Here is a 23,670-nt window from a genome sequence, read left to right on the forward strand (position 1 = left end):
AACTTGTCAGTGTAATGCATAGGTAAACAGAATGAGTCACCTAGAAACAAACTACAGGATTCCAACATGATATTTTAGTATTTATATTTAAAATTCCTGAATTTAAAGTGATGAAGCAATCCATGTGGAGACAGGATCAAATGGTGACACCATTGGTATCGGTATTTGATAAGGAAATGAGCATATACGCTTCAACAAGCTTCAAAAGAAACACCATTGCTGGTTTTAATATGTCTCGAGCCAAATTCAATCCAATTTTCCCATTTCTAGAAACTTAGTAATTTACCCAAGACATTCTTTGCCAAGATACAGTCTAAGGCCATGTTTATTAATAACTCATTGCATATTTAATAAGGGTAACGATCTAGAGATGATTCAAGACTCATTTTCACACATTTCACACATTCACACATGTATTTGACAACATAAATAACACATCCATAGGTAGTCATGAAAGAAATATTACACACTAAACCCTGGTAACAAATAAGATGATTCAGGTTTAAGCAGGGAATCCACAACTTGTACAGGAATTGTACTGGAATTGTTCTGACTCATGAGACATCATGTAGTGAAGATTTTATGGATATTAAATCTAGATACAAATATATTAATAAAGCTAAATAGCGTAATAGCGTATGGTGGATTTTCCACTTTTATTTGTGTGTTTGTTCACTTCGCATGGGCAACCACACCCCTGCCCACGCTTATGAAATGTGAGAAGCCAACTGGCTGACTCCATGTTTCACCACACATTTATAGAAGCTCGGTTCATTCCCTGTCCCCCTCCCTTAAGCTTGCATGTATGAGACAGCCGGCACGGTCATCAACTTTCCTGATGTATCTCAACAGCTGCAGGCCGCTTCAAAGGCCCTGTGTAAATCAATGCCACTGCCATTTGGCTCTCGTAATCAGTCCTCACGCACAGTGCTGCATCAAGTCTGTCGAACTAAAGACCACTAGGGCCAAGCTGACTATATCCATTCGCTCATCCCCAGAGCGTACACAAGGCCGATTCTGGGTCGCCCAGTTGTGTTTCTTTCGCCAGGATAACAAGGAAAAACGTGAGGCGCCATGCAAAAGAGCACAAAGGTGAAGATCACATATGTGGTCATCCTGATAGGCATAGTGTGCATGTTTACAGCAGTGGTGACCGATCACTGGGCTGTGTTAAGCCACCAGGTAGACAAGGTCAACAGTACCTGTGAGGCAGCCCACTTCGGATTGTGGAGGCTCTGCAAGAAGGTCATTTACATTGACGATCCAGAGACTGTTAATCAAGGATGTGGACCACTCAGTCTGCCAGGAGGTAAGTCTTGCTGGTGTGAGTTAATCATGTTATATGTCTGCTATTTTTTTACATTCACCATTTATTATGGTTCCACTTAAGATTTAGAAATCTTACAATGACGAATGTGATGACAAAATTGTACAAATATTCAAGTTTGCGCGGCAAGCAAATGTAATAGCGTATGAACCGCTCTCCACTCACGACCCGGCACGTGTCACCCGCTACCACATACATATATACTGTATAGTTTATACAGTATGCCACTGTACATTGCCCTGTTTAGCTAAATTATGTACTATAATTTGTTAACTTATTAAATACTGATATACTGATTACCGTTTTTTAAGACTCTCGACTTGTTGTTTTCAAGTTACAATGGAGTCATCAGAACACATCTCCATCTCCAGGACTGCCTGTACCTAAATCAATATTAACATTGCTATCGTTTGGCAATTAGCTAAATGATTTGTTAAATATAATGCATTTATTAGACCCCCTGGATCAGCTAAGACATGTTAAGAGTTTATTGTTTGCTTGGCTAACTTTGCACCAATTTACATATCACCTGTACATTAGCATGCCTATGTAATATTACAGAGAATGCTAGGTCCCATCAGACAAATATTTACTCTAAGGATTTTTTGGTGTGATAAACTTCTATTAGTCCTAGCTACGTTAGTTTATTGTGTAGCTAGTTTGGCAGAGGAAGCTACGTGTCTACAAAGAATTGTACCCAGATGTAGCACATAAGTATACAGTATATGTGTAAGAATAATGAATGACCTGATTTACAGAAAGTATGAAGTGAAGGAGTGTATTAATGCCTTTTCTCTTAACTATTTCTTTAATAATTATTTTAGTACCATAGAGGAATAAGGTCTACAATCCATTTCTCAAATGAATTTAGCAAAAAAGTATTCTTTACAACAAACATTACTACAATCTTTACTACAGGGTAAAGATTGTAAATCTATGTCTAACAGACATTTGGTTCAAAGGTTTAGATCTGGGATTCAGCATTTCATAGTAAGCGATTTGCTAATACGCACATGCATCAGCAATGTGGCTTGCAATCATAAAAGTATTTGGTGCTCGTGCTAAAGTGACAAGGCTGCTCATTACAGCAGTACTGTTTCCATGTTTTGACCTGTCTACATGTTTTGGGCACGTGTTTTATAGTTATTTGCTAGCATGTTTAAACCTATTGCTTCCTTACGAGTCTGCATGTTGTTGAGTCAGTGATTTATTATTATCGTTATTCAGGTCGGAGATATCTAATCCGTGATGAAGCGGCAGACATGTTGGCAATGCTGTGGCATAACCTTTCATGTGTGCTAAAGAGCCAAATAGGCTTTTTTGGGTGGTCTAAAATCCATGCAGTCACAGACTAGCATGTCACATGTGACATTGTCAAGCTATACATGATACTGGGACAAATACTCTCAGCATTTAGCCACATTCCACTCGAGCTAAGTCGTTTGCTTGTGCGAAGTAAAACAGTAATTAGCAAGTGGCTTGAGTTTCCAAACCGTAGCATATCCATTAATGCACTAGCAAAGCCAGGTGACCTTACCCTTACATTTATCCCTTTCTTGAATGACCTCCATTAGCAGAAATACCTTACTATTATTTTTAACCCTCTAAAAGAAGAGCTAAAAGGCTTCTGCTAACAGGCAGCACACTCTCTTATCATACATATAACCAGAGCTTTACAATTATCCAGTTTTCTGGATTAGATAAAAGTTTATGTGATGTGGTCAAACGAGATTGCTCCATTTGTTGAAAGAGATTATATCTGTAATAGCACTATACAAAATGAGAGGTTTTAAAGCAGGTGTCAATATACAGGGTTTTATGAGTCTTTATTGAGAACCTGCTAGTAACAATAAATAGCAATTATTTATAGACTTCTGGGAGTATCTTGGATGTTTTTCAGGTTTTAATAAATTATATCTGGTGGATGTAAATTGCATGTAAACAATGAATTTTTATCAATAAGAAAGAAGAAAACACAAGCAAGAACACAGTTTCAACTGTGTGAAAATACTGTTTTACATTGTGTCTTATAAGTTACAGGTCCACCAACAAATGTTCTTTAACTGAGAAAACATCAAGGGTTCATGGTGCCTTCTGGAATAGAAGTTAAATGATGTAGACGCTCCCTTGCCTGTTTGCATTCTCACCCTGTATTACCTCAGGCACAAATCCAGACAAGCATGTGAAACAGCCACATAAAGAGCAAATAGAGGGGGGAAAAAAGATAAGCTAGAAGGAAATAGAGACAGACAGGATGTAAAAGAGAGGAAAGGTGAGCCAAGAAAAAAGATACCATGTCTGAAAAAAACTGTCAAGAGTAATTTTGGTATAGTAAGAAGTAGAACTGGGTGTTCAGTCATGCTAACAATGATAAAAAAAAAATAAAATAAATAACACCATTTTGAATTTGTGTCTTTTATAGAGTTTGAAGTTATTAAAGTACTTACTATTAGCTATAGATTACAAAGTTGTTTATTTCTGTTTCTTCTGGCCTGAACTGGGTTTGTTAGAGGTGACAACAGGTCTACCAAGGCACCTGTTGTAAGTAACTCAATCTCTCTTTTCAGTTTCGACCTTAAAAGCAAAAAAGTATTCTTTACAACAAACATTACTTTAAAGATATAAGCAAATGAAAGAAAATCATATACAGATTAAAATTTCTCTATAAATCAGGGTGAAACCTTATTACAGCATCTTTATATATACAGTAAATTTGTATCCATTTTTACATAATACCAGAGTTCAGCTGTGTATTCTGTTTAAATTATCCAAATTATCCAAATCTAACTTTTCAACCCAGTGTCCCTTATGGCTAGGCATGTAAATTCCTTTACCAGCATGCACACTTTTCTACTTAAAAAAAGACGATGTCAAGACTTGTTTGAAAAGTTTAGCCACCCGGTCATCTCAGTAATTCAACTTAAAATACTCTAGGGTTTGTTTCACAGTGGGTGCATCATTACACATAATTGGAACATGGGTGGCCCTGTAGATGGGCTTATAGGGCTTAAACACCATATGTTCACTGGCTAGAACAATCCCTTGTGCCCTAACATGCCACTGTCACAAATGTATTGCTGTAATAATGTGATAATCATAAACCATGTGAAACATGTCTTGGAAATCATCCCAATATTTCGAACACCCCTGCAGCACTTCTCATGTAATACGTGTCAAAATTTGTTTCATGAAACAAACGTATGTTATTTTAGTGATGAGAATCTGGAACTGTTAATGGATCCTAATTGTCTGAAGTTTTCCTCACATTGTGCAAACTGTCAATATATTCAGATTCTCAGAAAGAAAAAAAAAAGCACCCAGAAATCTCCCATTTATGAGAACATCCAGCCAATCAGGAAACAAATTTGTCTTTCATTATGCCTGTAAATTAAGTTAAGCCCCTCTCCGTCCTACAATACAATATGTGTATGTTGGTGGTTTGAAGGGATAGTTGCCTCCTTAAAGGTCCTGACTTGATGGGCTCAGTTCACACTGTATGTTCTTCTTGTGTTTCTGTACTATAGGTTATCTAGGCTTGTGGTTTTCTCCCAAAATCATCCATGAGACTGGATTGTCTACACCTAATTGCCTCTAAGTGTGAATAATTTTGTGTATGAGTGTTTTAACTTTGTGTATCTACAGTGTCCTGCATACACATCCAAAGTGACACTTTATTTTCCTAAAAAAGCTTCCACCCTTAAAGCTCCACCATGACCCTGAATGAAGTTTTGTCCCTCATATTAAAAAACGAAATCAGCCAGGTTAGACCCACAGCACACCTTAATCACACTTTCATCTGGGTAATCAGAACAGATAAAGAAAAGATGATAGTGCCATCTGAGAACCACATCAGCATTTTCAATATAGACAAAATGAATAATAATAAAAAATATTATGATATTGTCTATATCATCTCTAGTGAACAAAATTTAATTATAAGTGTATGCGTGACTTATATGCCAAAAGTCTAGAGGGTGTGGCTTAGTGTTTTTTTGTAAACATTTCTGGATTTATTCTATGCAGTGCCATATAAGAAAGTACTGTTTCCTAGAACTACATTTTTGCTAGAATATTGTTATGGTTTTAAAAATACCTGGAAATGCATATTGTGTACTCTTCTATAGTAGGGTGTACAGAGATATAGAGTGTTGCTATAACAGCATTGTGAAAGAGAAATTTGCCTAAGATATGACTTTACTTAAGACTTTTGTAAGTATTCAGTCTTGGCCTGAACTGAAATTACTTAACACAGCGTATTAATTGCAAGTTGTAAAACACACAAAGGCAAAAATCCAAGCAAGTTGGTCAATCAGACCAAAGCTTTGCTTGTTTGGAAGTATTAAACCACAATGAAGCAGTGAACCACAATGGTTGCTGGAATTGTGGAGGAATTATAGTGATGAGATTAAATCATACAATTTATAAATTCATAAATTAGATTAATAGATTAAATCATAAAAATTCATAAAACATATTTACTTTGTTACTAAAATATGCCATACATACATGACTCGTTTAAAATTCATGCATTGTTTAAAAAAGGCTTTGGACTTTGGATCCTGGGTTTGTGGTTCAATTCATGGCCATACCAGGTTGCCAATCTTGGGCCCTTGAGCAAGGCCCTTGGTGCCCCCCTGGGTGTTTAGTTGTGAGAATAGCGATAAAGTACTTAAGCATAGACAGTGAATTGGAATATTAGCTTTTTTTAACAAATATTTCCAACAAATTCCCAAACCTAGCTAATAATCTTTTCAAGATTCTTGATTCTTGAACCAGTAGAATTGTGAGACTTTTTAACTGACCTGTTATATGATATAGTGTATGATGTGGTAAAATACGTCAACAAAGTAGTGAACCTCGACACTTAAACAAGCTGATGAACAAATTGATAAATGAATGACCTTTTAATAGAACATGACAAAAATTCTTGGCCTGCAATCAGTCAGAATAACTTGGATTGCAAAAGTGTTTCAAATAAATGATTTCCTATCTGAAGTGTGACAGGATATGTTCTGATTCTAACCTTTCTGGTAGGTTGTGCTAAGCAATTTTTGAATGCATACAGCAAGGGTATGAGAGCAGTACAATTCCAAAGCCCAAATTTAGACTGTGTAAATAGTCAGCTGTCTGCAGGGGTACAAGGAATGCATGCATCAAGACTCTTCTCTGTTTTGGCACCTGGGTGGTGAAATAAACTTCCTCTAAATGTCTGAACAGCTGAACAGTTGGAGGTCTTCAAACAATGACTAAATACCTACCGGATTTTAAAATACTTCAAGTAGCACTTTAATTAAAACAAAAAAGTGTAGTTTGTTGCTTTACTTTCTATATCACAGTATCTCCCCAACAGACTGGTATTCTTAGCATATGACCTAGTGAAATAGTGTCAGTATGTACTTATTGATGGAGACTTCAAAGCATTTCTACAAGACACACTGGATAAGGGTGTCTGCCAAAGTCATAAAATTTTATGTAAAGGTCCAGCAAGAGATGCAGCAGAAGTTTGAGCTTTAGCTTTAGGTGACATATGCTGACTGACATCCACAACTGAACATACCAGCAGTAACGTATAAACGCCTGAAGTGTGGGTGCTTAGAGTTTTATAAAGGGCAAACCAAAAATCATTCTATTCTAGTTTATTACAGGGGTCATTTCAAAGTAGAGAGTTTTAATGTAAAATATAACATGGTACGATAAAGTCAAATTTAACAGAACAAAATGTACGATCAGACAATAATTGTCAGATAATTAAATATCAGATAGAGACAGTAACACAGAAGAGGTAGCAGAAAAGAAAACCAATGACCAAAAAAAACAAACAAACGGAACACTGACAAGGCACCACCGACACCAGTTCCATGATACTGGGTACCTGACCAAGGAACTTACAGTGAGTCAGCAAAAGTACCTGGACGTTTGGGAAAACTAGTTAGCAAAGGGAGTTTAGAAAACCTGCATAGATTTAGAGAAACAGAAACCTGTATAACAGTGGATTGATGAAAATGGCGATGAAAGTGTCAAGAGGATCAGAGACCCAACATGCCAGTGGTTCAATGAAGTCATGTGCAAAGATCAGAATACACCTTTATACCTAGTTCAGACGGGAAGAAAAACCTAGTTTGATGCACCGAAATCAGACAACATAAGAACCTCCTCTCCCGTAGGTGGGTGGTACCTGTTTTTCTTTGGCATACATGGGCTTTCTCGTTTCCTTGTTAAGGTGGAACTAGCAAAACAGAAGAATCCTTGGTTTAGGCCTCAAGTAGCAAGATAGCAAGAGACCCTAGGCCTTGGCATGAAACTCAGGTGGATCTCTTTTCTCTCTTTAGTAATAAATGAAAATACACTGCAAAATATCCAGATGATGTGAAAAACAAAAAAAATTATAAAAATACCGAATTCAACGGCGATGTTGAGGAATGACAAGGCTTACTGGACTTCAGTCTGGGAGTTAAAGTTCTTCTCATATTTACTTGCTGGTGTTAAGACGGTTAAGGACCCAGGTTTTTTGCTTCAACTGAACTGCAGAAAGGTTCATTGCACTTGTCGGTGCCTCATTTACCCAGTTTTAAAGGAACACAAATTAGGAACTTAGAGCTTTCTCCTTTTTTCAACCATTCGGTTGCCAGTAAAGGATCAGTGCTGGCTCAAAGGAGGCTTAGTGTTGATCCGATGTGTAGTCAGTATAAAACCAATGTGATATCAGTGTTGGTGCAAACGCTTTTAGCATATCTTGGCTTAAGATTTAGCCTGATCTGAGATCAAAATAAGCCCACTGAAACCTCAGAATATAGACGCAAATTTGGGTCAGACTCTATTATTTATTTTTAGCCTTGGTGAGTGTATAACAAAATGGTTTGCTGCCTTGAAGATGGCCACTAAAACCAACACCACATAAAACATTAACGCATTAACTGGGCTATGGTTTATTTAGCCATTTCTTTGTATAGCCAGACGTGCTCCTAAAATTTTACCACCCACATGTGCTCCAAATAACCAGCAGTACCCGGTGGCTAATAAATAACCTGCTAAAATACATGCTGCAGTGACACTTTGGTCAATTAATTTGACTACATAATTACAAAAGAGTTCTGTCTTGCCTGGTACAATAAACAGGGCATTATTTGTTTTGTCCATTTTATTACCTTAGTGCTCTGTGTGGAAGGAAAACAAGACTTTCTGTCATGCAGCTTATTCACTTCTGCACTTAGTTTGACCTTGTTGGGTTTATCGGTTTGTTGCCTGTAGGTCTATTCCCCAGATGGTACCAGTACTGTGTTTGAGGAATCTATTGCAGGAATGGTAAACAAGTAAAAACAGAATGTTTTATGATAAATACTAAAAAACAGTGGAAAATCCAAAAGACTGTATGGAATGGGACATTTTCTCACAACATAAAAATGACAATTTATTTGCAAGAATGGCTTAAGCCATAAAAAGAGGGACATGAAAACCCAGATGTTTCTTTAAATAGAAATACAAGCTTGAAATATGAATGTAATGTGTGTGCTAGACAACATGGGAAGAACATTAATTAAATCGCAACACAGGATTTACAATGTTTGGTTCAAAATAGCATTGGCAGCTGCTGCCACACCCAGCATGCTGCATTGAAAATCTGTGGGACTCAGATCGATTACACAGCAAACTGCAACTGGTTTAACCATCCATGAAAGAACGCAGTTCACAGACAATTTGACTGCAGGTTTGTAAAAAAGAAAAAAATACAAAATTTATTTAAGTCAGTAATGATTATTGCTATGGATTAATTTGTCTGGAATCTAAATAAAATAATTACCTGGTACAATCCTTCATCTCTTAAATCAGTTTGGGTTTGAAAAAAAAATGACCTGATATTCAACAGAAGTACACTAATGTATCTGAATTGTGTATTTAGCCTCATACTTGTGTTAACTGACACAAGGTTGGCAGAGTTGGAAAAGTTGGTTTGCACCACATACTGAAAATTGTCTTAATATACACATTAGGGACAAAAGTATTGGGACACCCAGATTTTCCTGCAATATCCTTAACCACAAAATTGGAGGCACACAATTGTACAGGATGTTTTTGGACACGGTGGCATTGAATATTTTCTCCTCACTTAAACTAAGAGACCGTAAAATGTTCCAGCATGACAACTCCCCTGTGCACAAAGCCAGCATCATGAAGATCTGGTTTACATGGGAGAGGAAATTCTTGAGTAGCCTGCTATAGAGCTCTGACATCAACCCTATTGAACACATTTGGCATAAACTTGAATGCTGAGTGCACCCCAGGCCTCCTCACCCTACATCAATACCTGACTTTACTAACACACTTTGGCTAAATGAGTACAAATCTTCACATCCACACTAAGTCTAGTGGAACATCTTCTCAGAACAGTGGAGGCTATTATAACACACCAAATCTAATATTTCTCATTCTGAGGTTATGAAATACATGCTAAAAGTAGATAAAGAAGCATACTGTAAACCTGTTTTTATGTTTTTTAAGCAACCTTTAAATTGTCTTGTTTTTGTCTAAATGCAAAGAATTAAGCAGAATTATTTGCGATTAAAAATAAACTTAAAGTTAAAATCTAATAAAATAAGATGAGTAGTGTAGAATTTGTTTTAAAAATTAATAATATGACTTTTGCATTTATTTATATTATAATTTTAATAATTTTTACTCACCAGTTGTTGTGTACTTGGCACAGCTCTCACCTACTTCCACTAAAGGACCTACTTTGTTAATATTTTCTGCTAATATTGCCAGTCTTACTTTGCCACTTACATCTATTGTAATCACATTTTCAGATGGTAAATATTTAGCCGCAGTGGGTTTAACACTTGTCAGCAGCCTTGAGTACTGTCTGTATGGGTAGGGCTCTAAAAGGCATTGACAAGTACAAATTGCTATGTGTTCAATGTTCCCCAAGTGTCATGGTGCTGGTGGTGTTCATAGAGTCTCAGTGTCTTGCACTGGATCATATTTCCTTTCTTGAAGAGTTTAAATGCATAAAATGTTCATGATTTTACAGCTGAGAGGAGTGCGGAGTCCTAAAATAGAGCTATGAAATAGAAGACTTAGTCATAAGTGCTGGTTTGATCGGTGTGATCCTATCCATTCAAATATAAATAGCATCAAACATCATTAGTTGATATTATTTCTACCACAGCATAATTATTCCTGAATTTGATTAGTCAGTAGATGTTGAATAATATTCAAGAACAGGTGCTTGGACAGCAGTACATTCAGTGTGAGTACTGTGCCATTGTTGATATGAGTATGCTTTTTTCATGTTGAGGCATTATCACATTTTTAGAAGGAGTCTTCAGTTAAGGGAGGTAAAGCTCTAAATGTGTGACAACGTTTATAGCTATAATAGCGTAAGTGATAATAGGTACTTGTTTTGTGCATGTTTCCCAATATTAAATGTAACTTTAAATGGATGTTATGTTCTTTTTTTAACAAATACAAATTGTGTAAGCACACAGTGTATTGCAATAGGAATGAAACGCTTCAGGAAATGGTGGTATTGGATGTTTTGTTGCTTATTTAATTTAGACAATTTATAAGGCTTTGACTGAAAGCAAACATGGCAAACTGAAATGGTTGTCTTACTGATAATGTGATATGGGTCAGGTGGCAGAGACAGTTCTGGGTGCACTTTACTATACATACTTTTATATATATATATATATATATATATATATATATATATATATATATATATATATATATGTATATATATATATATATATATATATATATATATATATATATATATATATATATATATATATAATTTAAATGCAATTATCACATTATTATTTTATAATGTTATATATTTTTTAGAACTGTATGAAAAAAGGCAGTAAATAGATGCAAAAACCAAGACAAAGATCAAAATCATAATTATGAACAATATGACATGGTATGTAAAAAAAAAAAAGGAGTCTAAACTGACCAGTTGTTTACTCCCTAAATATTTTTACAAAAGTGTTAGGACAACAAAGTTAGAGGCACACAATTTTATATGATGTCTAGGATGCAGTAGCATTCAATTTCCCTGTGCATAAGCAAGCAGACAGACAGACAGACAGACAGACAGACAGACAGACAGACAGACAGACAGACAGACAGACAGATAGATAGATAGATAGATAGATAGATAGATAGATAGATAGATAGATAGATAGATAGATAGATAGATAGATAGATAGATAGATAGATAGATTAGCAGAGATTCAAATGTTATATCATGCTCCCACAGTAGGTACAACATCTATCTATCTATCTATCTATCTATCTATCTATCTATCTATCTATCTATCTATCTATCTATCTATCTATCTATCTATCTATCTATCTATCTATCATACAGTATGTCTATGCATTTTATGTTTGTAATAATTCTCCAGTAACAGCGTTCTTCTGTCCTTTTGTATTTTTTTACTCACAGAGGTCAACTGTTCCTACTTCAGACACTTCACTCCTGGACAAGACTCAGAGATATTCGAGGTTAAAACACAAAGAGGTAAGAATATCTGTATGAGAGAGGAGATTCGAATCCACTCGAATGTCCATTGAACTGGAAGGCTAATAATATAAGGTTTGGGAGTGTGTTCTCAATCTACAGTGGCCCATCTATGAGTCATTATAGCTAATTGTCTAGCTAACGTATTTTGTTATGTCAAAACAATACAGATAAGATAAGATCCAAAGAATATGATTCTATAAAGTCGAACATTTCCAAGCAAAGCAATCATCCTCATACCTGAAGTGTCGATCCAATTGCTAGTGTTCAATTGCGACTGACAACAGACTCAAGTAGACTCTTGAAACAAGTGGCTCACTTTGGAGAGATAACTCCGATTTTTGACATGCCGGTTTTCCAGAATGCTCTTTACTCACTAGGGGAGATCTCAGATCCTCGGGTCCAGCAAGGATCATTCTCATTGCACTTGACTTTTAGTTGTAGGTTAATAGGTTTTCGAAGCACTTTAGCTTGGACAAAGGACCACATACAGAGGTCTGCTTGTAGTTCGTACCTTCTTAGATTTGTTTCTTGCACAGAAGCATCTGACATGCATCTAGACCACTCTTAAACATAAATAAAAAGAAAATAAGAGAAAAGGAAAACAGGATTTTTTTTTTTCGCTATTTAACATAAAATGTAGCTTATTATATTTTAAAAAGTAGATTAAATGTAAGAAAAATAGACAAATACTATGATATTTGAATGAATATATGGCAAGCATTAGAATAACTGTAATGCTGCATGAATACTCCTAGTTGTAATCAACTTTTTGTTTGAATATCTTCCACACATTATTTAGGAGCTTGCAATATAGCACGTGATCCAGCATGTCCTATCATTTTGTATTTTTGTATTTTATTTATTTTTTATTACAAGACATTCAATTATTATGTGCTCTAAATAACTGCAATACTAACCATGTACTTGAGTTCAAGTAGAGCTACAGTAGTTAAAATCTACCGTATTATCATTTTTGTCACAAGACTCTTTGCTTAATCAAATTAATTTATGTGAAAAGACTCAAATGTTACTCTTAGCACACCAATCTATTAATAAAATTATATTAATAAGCCAAACACTGATTGATATGTATTAAAATGGTCATTAGCCCAAAACCTTTTTTTTTAACTACTTTAATAAAATCGTGCAAATAAGGCCACAGGTGTTGTGGCAAGTTCGAGTCGGGAGTTTCTTCCTTTCATTTATTCTTCTCAAAATATTCTGCTTGCTGTTAAACTGATGCTGAACGGTATGTTTGTGCTAATTAGAAACCACCAAGTGCCAATCAAATCAAGTTCAAAACATAACACATGCTCTGGTTTGATTGTTGACTTGCTGTGTGTTTGACCAGTTATAATCCACTCATACTGTAAATAAAAATGTCGTTGAGAAAAAAAGTGAGATATTTGACTTTATAATGTAGTGAAGTTAAACTAAAAGTCTTCCCAAATGGAAATACTTCATTTAACACAGACACGTGGAAAAAAGCTGCTTAAGTACAGTAACGAATTACATTTACTTCATTACTGGAATCACATGACTCGGACAGAGCACTGGATTTCTTCAATATCATCTGAATACTGCTTAAAGTCTGGAATGAAGTCTGAGGTCAGAAAACCTCTGAACATTTCTGTATTTAAATCCTTACTTTATGCATTCAACTCAACTCTGTTAATAAATTGAACAACTTTAAATGTATAGATTCATGCAGAGTAAGTTTTGTTCATGTAAAAGACACGTGAACATTGCAATGCAGGATGTAATTTGTAATCTTGAACACTGTCCCTAAGGGGATCGTGGCAGGGGGTGTGATGAACAATTCTCATGCCTCAGCGAATGGCGTTAGTGGGTTTTCTGGGTGATGAGGCTGAGCCTGGTAGTTAGCATAGCATTCTGTCTTCTTGATTATTTTATTATTCTCTCAGCGCTTGTGCATGTTATATTCCGTCTGAACTTGTAATATAGCTGGAAATACACCCTAAAGCTTACACTGCACTGCTCAGAGGACCTTCACTGCTGAAAAATGAACACTTACACTATAAAGACAGCACGTTATTATTTTGGTGAACTAAAATCAATCTCAGTAAAGTGTGTGAACTTCAGTCGGTATATCGTTAGCAACAGCAAAGCTTGTCGTCTGAAGAAATGATTTGTCTAAGTAGCCATAAGTGGCAGATGCTGCTGTAATAATTAGCACAAAAAAACACCATTCTGTAATAATTCCGTAGATCGTGCCTTAAGCGCATACAATCTGCTGAGGATCTGCCTCAGTGGTCTGAAGAGGAAGAATTGCTCTAAAGCAAGCGATGTGTCTGTCATGCTCAATCTGAATTCTTGATTTCACAGATCCATAAGCATCTGACAGAGTTTGTGCTTCCAGCATTTTTTCGTGCACATGAGCCACAAAGTCATCCTACTGTATGATTTGACTTAATCTGGAATATTTGAATAAATATTGCTTTATCTGATCATGTATTTAGGTTCCTGTTTGGTTAATGTGTACTGAATTATACTATATGGCAAAAGGTTTGTGGACATCTGACCATAAGATTCTACTTTTTAAACATCCCATTCCACATTTAGTCTCTGTTTACTGTTAGAATAACCTCCACTCTTCAGGGTAGATGTTCCACTAGATTTTGGAGTGTGCTTGTGGAGATTTGGAAATTTGGGTGTAGGCAACGTTCTGATTCATCCCAAAGGTGTTCAATAGGGTTGAGGCCAAAGCTCTATAGGCTATTTAAGATCTTTCACCCCAACCCATGAAAACTACATCTTCATGAAGTGTGCTTTATGTACAGGGATATTTAATTCTACCAAACCATAATCACAAAGACATTTTATATAGTTGTGTGCTTCTAACTTTGGGGTAACAGTTGGGGATGAAGCACATATGTATGGAAAAGTCATATGGGCTCAATATTTTTGTATATATAGTATAAAATTCATATCACATTTATAACACATTTATATTTAATTCAATTCAGTTTTAACAATGCACTTTTAACAATGGACATTGTCCCAAAGCAACTTTACCGATATAACGAGGTTATAAAGTTGGAAATGTATAAGTTTAGTGCCTATACATGACCATGCATTACACTTCATAGCTATTTTAACTTATGAATTGTTAAATAAGGCATAATAAGTAATTATCATGTATAATGTGTAATAAACACTCTGTAATGAAGTCTGTTGCATGCATAAATGTATTTTAGTCTTTTAGACTTCAAAGGCATAAACAGCTATTACATGTATATTTGTTAATTTTGACTCATATTATAATTCATTTATTAGCAGTAATTAGTAACACTGTATATATGCCCTTTATAAAAGGTGTTTTTGTGTTACGTGATTAAATAAAGGTAACATAAAAGATACAAGAAAACAAAGGAGTTCAGACGTTCCATGTGGCGTTCCAGACACGTCGCACTCGTGCATTGCATAACCGATGTTTTTTTTATAGTCAAAAACTGATATCAACTCTTCAATGATAAATTTTTGATATCTAAAAATTTTTTCAGTAACTTTAGCACAATTTCATTCCCGTCATATTTGGTCTCAGATTCACAGTGAGTTGTGTTGCAGCCCCACAGATATCCTGAGCTCAGTTTACAGTCTGTGTGGACTTTAGCACGTTCTCCACATTTCAAAGCAGGTTTCTCTAGTTTCCTGCCACCACACGAAAATAAGCAGGAGGTGGATTAACCCTATACGTGTGAATGAGTGTGTGAATAGATGTTTATGATGCTCTGATATTGCCTGCTATTCCAAGTTGGGTGTAATCTTGCATTGTTTTCAATGTTTTCGGGATCCAAGAATTCAGGATCTACTGACCAGGATATGAAGATTTCTATTCATTATAATGCCATATGGTGTTTTTTCATAGCAATTAATTACCTGTATATGAATTATATTATGAATCATTTTAAAACATATTTTATTTTAATGACTTTATTTTAGAGTACAACATCTCAGCAGCAGCGATTGCTGTTTTCAGTCTGGCCTTCATTATTCTGGGATCTCTGTGCATTCTGGCATCTCTGAGGAAAGGCAAGGACTATCTCCACAAACCTGCTGGAATGTTCTTTGCATTTGCTGGTAAGACAACAAGTGTCTGGATATCTTTTCATAATGAATTTTCTTACATTTTTTAAATAATATTGAAATTATTAACACATATGGTGTAAGTTTTGTGCAGATTTGGCACTTAGCTTCATGGGAGAACTTTACTCACAAGGCTTTTCCCAAATAGGGGAGACAATTGAATTATTAATTTTATTAACTTTCAAATTACAGTATATAATAAACGTCTTTTTGGGCAACTACAACATTTACACAATGTACACAAAATGCCTTGAGTATTATAATATTACCTGATGGTACCAAGTCCATTTTAACAGTCAACACAGTTTCTAATTTTGAAAAAAAGAAATGCACCGTTTTTATTTTTTCATTTATTGCATAAGTTCAGTCAGAGATTGCCCATTATTTCACTTCCTACCTCTTTCTCCTTTATCACTATCCCCCTCTTTTGCACACAGGTGTATGTGCTATCATTTCGGTGGAAGTGATGAGGCAGTCCGTAAAGAGGATGATTGAGAGTGAGGACACCATCTGGATTGAGTACCACTACTCCTGGTCTTTTGCCTGCGCCTGCACGGCCTTCGTCTTCCTCTTTCTCAGTGGGATCGTTCTCCTTGTCCTCTCCATGCCCCAAATGCCTAAGAACCCATGGGAGACCTGCATGGATGCAGAACCAGAGCACATTGGATAAAGCCAGGCTATGAGAAATCTGCATTGTTTTGCCACCGCTGCATGGAATCATGGGGCTCATAGAAACACAGCTAATTTGGATTTTCATAATACTGGAGTATTCTTTTTGATATTGTGTTCAATGGGCTTTGGGATTCGAACCTCCCTGAATTACATTGTTTGATGCTTAATAATGAATGGTTATTATAATAGAACGGATGTAAGATGAAACGTAACATGTAAACATGCTACAATGATTGTATTTAATGTCAAAGGAACATGTCCTTCAGTTTAATCGCATTTGATTGGCAACGAGCTGCTACGCAATTTTAACCGTGCAGGATTGGGCAGTTTTCCATTTCGTGTTTACTATAGGAGACAAACATGTATAGATTTAATTTGACTATAGACAGGCATACATATTTAAAAATGATTAAACAACTTCTTTAGCATAGTAATAGCATGTTGGTTTCATCCTTGTCTGTCACAAAATGATATACTCTGTTTAATGCCTTTTTTACTCTGGCAACATTGCTTCAAATCAAATTCGGAATATAAACATTGCTCCAATCATCCCAAAATGCATTAGCATGTCAAAGTTCTTATTAAATTTTGGAATGCTAAATCATTTCTCATATTTATTTACCCCCGACTTTGCTGAAATTGTTGCCTGGTCGTACCAACAGGTCAGTAAGAGTTGGACGCAATTTGTGGGCTGTGGTTGGTAAAAATCCTTGACGTGCAGCGATTCTACCTAAGGAAATTTTGTAAAACGAAAGAAAACTGTACCATCATGGTCTAAATCTATATATTACCGCCAAGCAATTGACTTGATGGAATAGATTTATGCTTTTCATATGTGTTCTGTGTTTTTTCTGTACATATACAAACCGTCTGTAGCTTTAAAGCTGTCAGGAACTCATAGACCTTTTTTTTTTATTTTTAAAAGCAATAAGATTCTAAATGCTGAACATAACATTAACTAAACTGACCTTATCTATAAAGTGATTGTGCATTCTGTTTCTATTTTTTTCCACCTCGATTATAGCAAGTTGCAGATTTGTGGACATGTTTGTACAAGTCCTCTATGCTAGCCTTGTTTTGAGACACACTAGATCTGTGTCTCTGCTTTGGGCACTGAACAGAATGCTAATATGCAGTTCGCCATGGCCTCTGAATGTCTGGCCAGAAATTTTGGAGTGCTTTCAGTTCTGGCAGGTGTGAACACAAATGCTATCTTTTTTCTCTCTCTTCTGGAGTTTGGAGTATTAAAAAGAATGGCTAGTTCTCTATAGCTGCAGTGCCAATTCAGCCTCACCTGCCCAGCAAGTCTTCCAATCACATTTAATGCTAATCTTAAATGCTTCCAGTTCAGAAGGTCACTATTTTTAGTATTCTTCACACATAGGCACTTTGGAACGTTCTTAACTCCTTTGAATTTGAAATCCGTGCCTTAAAATGAAATATCATTCGAAATGAACTCATATATTCACAGTGATATTCTCATCTATGCATGCGTTATACTATTAGATAGTGAGCGATAGAAAACATAATAGCAATGAACTATTTTTTTTACACTCCTGTATGTATGAAGCTATTTGCTGATTTTCTTGCTGAAATCTATCTAATTAAACTCAACATTTAACCAGGCTTGGTGCAGTGTATTATCTGGTAGCATGCATGAAGCTTGTAGATATTTTTTACTATTAGTTAACTGCTGTCACTTCTATTTATCTCCCTCCTCCTCCTCTGAAAAATAGACTGAACTGGTCTGATCCTTTCTGAGAGCTGTGTGATGACCTCTGCAGACTGAAATTAATATATAATCCATGTATTACTTACTGAAGACTCTTTTAGATGTCTTTTCTCATTAGTTTAATATAGTAAAGTAGAGAAAATCAGAAGTGTAGACTTCTTTTTTTTCATTCATTTGATTATGTGCATGGTTAAACTGAAAGTTTTCAGATATATTGTAGTTATGCACCAAATAATATGTATTTGCCATTGTGAACATTTTTGATGTATGCATCCTATGTTATGAATTTCTATCGGAAAATAAATGCAGCCCATTGGAATCAGACTTTTTCTGTTCCATGGGGCATTTTTCTTTCAAATAATTCTGTTTTCTTTCTTCCATCATTTCTTATAACTCATATAATTCTCTCTATATGAAACCAGTAATCCCTTGGTTATTCTGTGTCTGCATAATCCATATCATTTTCAATATATGCTAGTAAAGAAGATTATTTATTTATTAATTTTTTGCTATATTTTTTTATAGAGTTTGTCATATCTAAAAACACTTCCTTTATTAGATTTTGACATTTATTCTCTGTTATCCAGAAGGCTGTGTTCAAAATTAACTTAAAAGTTCAAACTTTACATCTGTTTACCCATCAAAAACTTCTTATGCAACTGCTTTTTATTTCAATTCAATACAGAAGCTGGCATGCAGGTTCATTCTTTTTTAGAGTATCGTTTCATACATCAATAATTTGTACGTGGTGTCAGACAGTAACTGTAAAATTGAAAAGGTTCCTTGGTGAATGCCATACAAGCAAATATGGGAACAAGGTCAGAATCATGCTTTCCTGAGACTTGACAAACGTCTAATGCTCCTAAAGTTTGAAAAGTGATGTGTGCAATTCCACTGTAAATGAAAAATTATTGTGTAATTCGGCTCTAGTGGAAGATTGACGATTTAAACAATATTGCTTTTTTTCTTACCATAGATTAGTTCATGGGCTTCTGAAAAGTTAATACTTGCCTTTTGGTCATTTTATAACACACAATTACCATTTCTATGTAATGATATGTTGGAATAAATCAGGTTCTGGATAGTTTTCATAGGCTTTGCATGTTCAAGTAGAAATACTTGGTGCTTCATATTTTGTTAAGACAAGCATAAAAGGAACAGTTCATACTTTTAAGCTCATGTGCATGATGCAGATTTCTGTAGCTCCTTTCAGAAAAATCATCTGCCAATTTTTTGGCAGGTATTCACAAGTATATATGTCTGTATTTACCTTTCCATGCTGTCTGATGATGTCAAAGCAGGTAAATATTTTCATGATCTCATTTCAACAGTCTGACAGTCGTACAGTCTGATAGAACTTCTCATGGAATATGTACAAAAGCCTGGCTAGGATATTTTTACATAAGGCGGCCCTGGCATTTATTTTTTCAATTCAATCTCATGCAAAATGCATATTAAATATTAGCCATATACAAGTCATAGACCTATTTAATTGACATCAGATTATGCTTGCTTGAGCATGCGCTTGCTTGCAATTTAATGTACCCTTCTAAAAAAGAGTGGATGCCAAAAAGATTTGCTCAGTTAAAGCTCACAATTCACACGTCTAGTATTACTGAGATTGACAAGCATGTGAAAGAAGTTGGGCGTGTGCAAGTTACACAAACTTTCTTGGGAAATTTGAATTGATTGACATTTTAATTGAAACTGGCATGTCCGCCTCAAAGAAACGAAACGTCCAGGGGTCTGAAAGCAGATTAAGTACATAGACAAGATGATTGTTATAATTGTCATTTATCATCGTGGTGATAAAAAGAGGTCATGCATTGTTGGGAAAGCGAGACGTCGCTTATATACATTTGTGCATGGAATCTCAGATATAAGATAGACAAATCAATGTATAAAATGCAAACATCTCTAAAAATCAGGTGCGGCTTATAATCTCATACATGGCACAGGTCAATTACACAAAATCATGACTTTTTGAGAAAACTACAAATATTTAAAGGGGAATACTTATGTGTTTTTTTTTTTCTTTAGAGGCATTTCACAAAATCCAACCCACAGAAAAAAAGTCATGTGGTTCTTCTTTAGGTTTTGCACTTTTCCAATCACACCTATTCACAATAGGCCTAGTGACGTCAGCAGTCATGTGATTCTTCTTTAGGTTTCACCCATTTCTAATCACGCCCATTCACAATGGGCCTAGTGACACACAGAGAACGCAATCACGACAATAATAAAGGCCAATGAATCAAACATCAGCGCAATCGGCAGTACCGGGGCCTGACTATATGGAATTACAATGAACAAGAATCAGGTAATTCACACTCCCCGAGGGAGAGACCGCCAACTTTCAAAGCCTGTGTGTCTCTGCAGGAAACCTCTGGCCTCTGATGGCTTTAAATCATGTAAAATTCATCCAAATAAAGATCATGAAAAACTTATATTAGATAAATAAATTTTTTATTTTATTTTACATTTGTTTGACCAGAAGTTCCTCTCTTTGATAAGAGAGACCTGGCCAAGGTAGCAGCCAAGCAAAACTCAAAATTAGAGTACATGCATTGGATTTTAAAATACAACACACACCTATATTAAACTCTTACTAAAAACAATCACATGTCTCTTTTACCACATATCTTATAATAACCTTGAATGCATCAGTTGATATAAATACGTAAAAAAAAAATAGTTTGAAAATAATTTCTTAAACCATGTGCATGATAGAAAATTCTGCTTTTTTCCAGATCTGTCAAAACCTGAGGTATTTAAAAAGTAGGCAGTAAGCAAAAAAATTATAATCGGAAATCATCTGTTGGATGGGAGTGTAAATGATAAACATACACATTTTAGAGATTAGCAACTGTTAAAATGGAAATAGGATAAAATTCTTTTTCATGAATCATGGAAAAAATACTAGGAAGGTATGGTATAATATCATAATATATAAAAGGAAATTATTCAAACGTTTCTGAATTATTTTTCAATTGGAAGTACTGTAAGCAGCCAACCATTCACTCAAGTGGGTTATTTTTTTCTTTGCTTCTTGAAATGCTATTTCATATATGTAACTGACATAATGAAGTGTATAATGTGTATCATTTTTAATGTTTTTATGTAAAAAGTAATTTGTCTTTTTTATCTAAATCTCAGCCCAAAATACAGCATTTTGCCTGAAAACATCATTCGGTATATAAAAAGTAGGAAGAAAATACTATAAATACATAATATTTACTGATAGCAAGAATTTTACTTGTAATGCCGGATACATTGACATTAATTCACTCCAATTGCTTGACTTTGCTGTGAAGATGGCCCAGGTTTAGTGGATGTTATGATTTACCAAAAAAAGAACTGTATAAAAAATAGAGAGAGATATAGAGATAAAACTGTATTTCAGATGTGAGTCATATTGTCGGTAATTGTCTATTTTTTTTTTTTTTGTTCTTTTCCTCTTGAGTAGCTCTTTGTTATCACCATCTTTTGGCTCACCTCATACCATCTTAGCTCCTTCTCCAAAAAACTTTAAAGGGATGTTTGTTTGACACCCATATTAACAATTTGCTGCAAGTGTGGATATGAAGTTTTCTGAAATTGTGTATAAATTGAAATAATACAGTGTCATATCTAGATACATTTAGACATTTTCTCCAGAATGTTGCTACCAGTTTTTCCATGGCCCAGTATTGGGTTATAAGCAGGTGGTTGGGGTCCTCTGGCATACACTGTGTGACAAACACTACATAATGTCCTAATGAACTAATCAGAATTAAATATTATGTAAATACACAATTTATGTTAGCTATTGTATTTGATTTATAAACGAACATTTAGTTAATTATAGAAAAATGAATGTGGTTGAAATAGTGAAACTTACTGTTAGATTTTAATCAGGCCCAAACAAAACTCGATTCTTGGAGAGGTTTCCCATGCTATCTACGATGCCCGTGGTGCCTTTTCTAATCAGGGAAGAATCGCACAGCACACAGAATGGTGCAAATGTTCTTCTTCAGTTTATTGCAGATTACAGACAAAATTATATACACACTGGAAAAAACCTGACCTAAAACTGTCCCTGATTGGTTAAGAAGACATAGTAACCAGAGATGTGTGAGCCCAAACAAAGACATTCCCTGTGCCTTACATACTCATAAAGATCCTATAGACACTGAACAGACAACATAGGAATGTGTTTAGGGAACCAGTGTGAAGCCAGTCTTAACACTAACACTTACCTTGTCATGTTTTTGTTCAAAAATTATATAGAGTTCAAATTCTCTAGGGCAACAAATAAATCAACTCATTGATTACTTTACTTCATGTTGTAATATTGTTACTGAGGTAGGGCCTGTATGCTTATCAAGTCATTCGCAATGCTACAGTTTTTTCAGGATAATTCATGTTCCAGTGCACATATAGCTGGTGCATAAACTAAAATATTAGCAGAAGTATTTAATGATTTATAATGAACTAACAGGATTCATGATTTTTTTTTATATTTGATTGTAAAACTTGATGGGGTGCTAATCTATACCAATTTAATTGTTGTATAGCACCGAGTAATTGATGAGATTGACTAAAGAAGTAATATATGTATCTAATAAGTAATATAGTGGCATGTTGGTTGAACAGCAGGGATCTGAGATACCTCCTCCCCTTCCTCAACATACACCAGGCTATATATGCCAGTTGTGTCCAAAAAAAACGTTTCCATCATTCAATTTTCTTGCATTTCGATGGTGTTAATAAGGATATTAAATGGTTTTTCAGGTTGCCCATGCTACTTGCATGTCAAAACACAGCTCTAAAGTGCACTGCTGCTGTTTTCATCTGAAAGCCAAATCATATCACTTCCTGGTGAGCCTTTTAAGCAGTCTGAACCAGGAACACGTCGGAATGATGAACACACACCTGTGCAGCATTAGAGTTGTATTAACTGTGTGTTAGAAAAACCCCTGTTGTGAAATTAGTGTGATGCTAATCTTAAGTGGTTTCTCAGCAGAAGTATTTTGTTTAATTTATGTTTTAGCTGTTAACTGGACCTCACCATATTAGATAGATAGATAGATAGATAGATAGATAGATAGATAGATAGATAGATAGATAGATAGATAGATAGATAGATAGATAGATAGATAGATAGATAGATAGATAGATAGATAGATAGATAGATAGATGAGTTTGAGAGTTTGATTCCTGGTCGTGCTGGTTGCTGTGTTGGTAAATAAAACTTCTGGACCTTGTCCACTCTAAAAACATTTCAATTTTGTCCTTTCTTTGTTGGATTAATTTCTTGATTTC

At 35.2% G+C, this 23,670-nt stretch overlaps 1 protein-coding gene across 1 annotated transcript; it reads left to right on the plus strand.

Annotated features, from left to right (window-relative positions):
• Positions 1–841: 841 nt before the first annotated feature.
• cacng1a (calcium channel, voltage-dependent, gamma subunit 1a) lies at positions 842–18,727 on the plus strand. Its single transcript, XM_083521904.1, has 4 exons — positions 842–1,309; positions 11,778–11,852; positions 15,819–15,956; positions 16,400–18,727. Exons 1-4 carry the CDS (start codon positions 1,075–1,077, stop codon positions 16,630–16,632), a joined length of 681 nt encoding a protein of 226 aa, XP_083378030.1. The 5' UTR covers positions 842–1,074; the 3' UTR covers positions 16,633–18,727.
• Positions 18,728–23,670: the final 4,943 nt, after the last annotated feature.

Source organism: Silurus aristotelis, assembly GCF_946808225.1.
Source record: "Silurus aristotelis genome assembly, chromosome: 2".
In the NCBI taxonomy this organism is placed as follows: Eukaryota; Metazoa; Chordata; class Actinopteri; order Siluriformes; family Siluridae; genus Silurus; species Silurus aristotelis.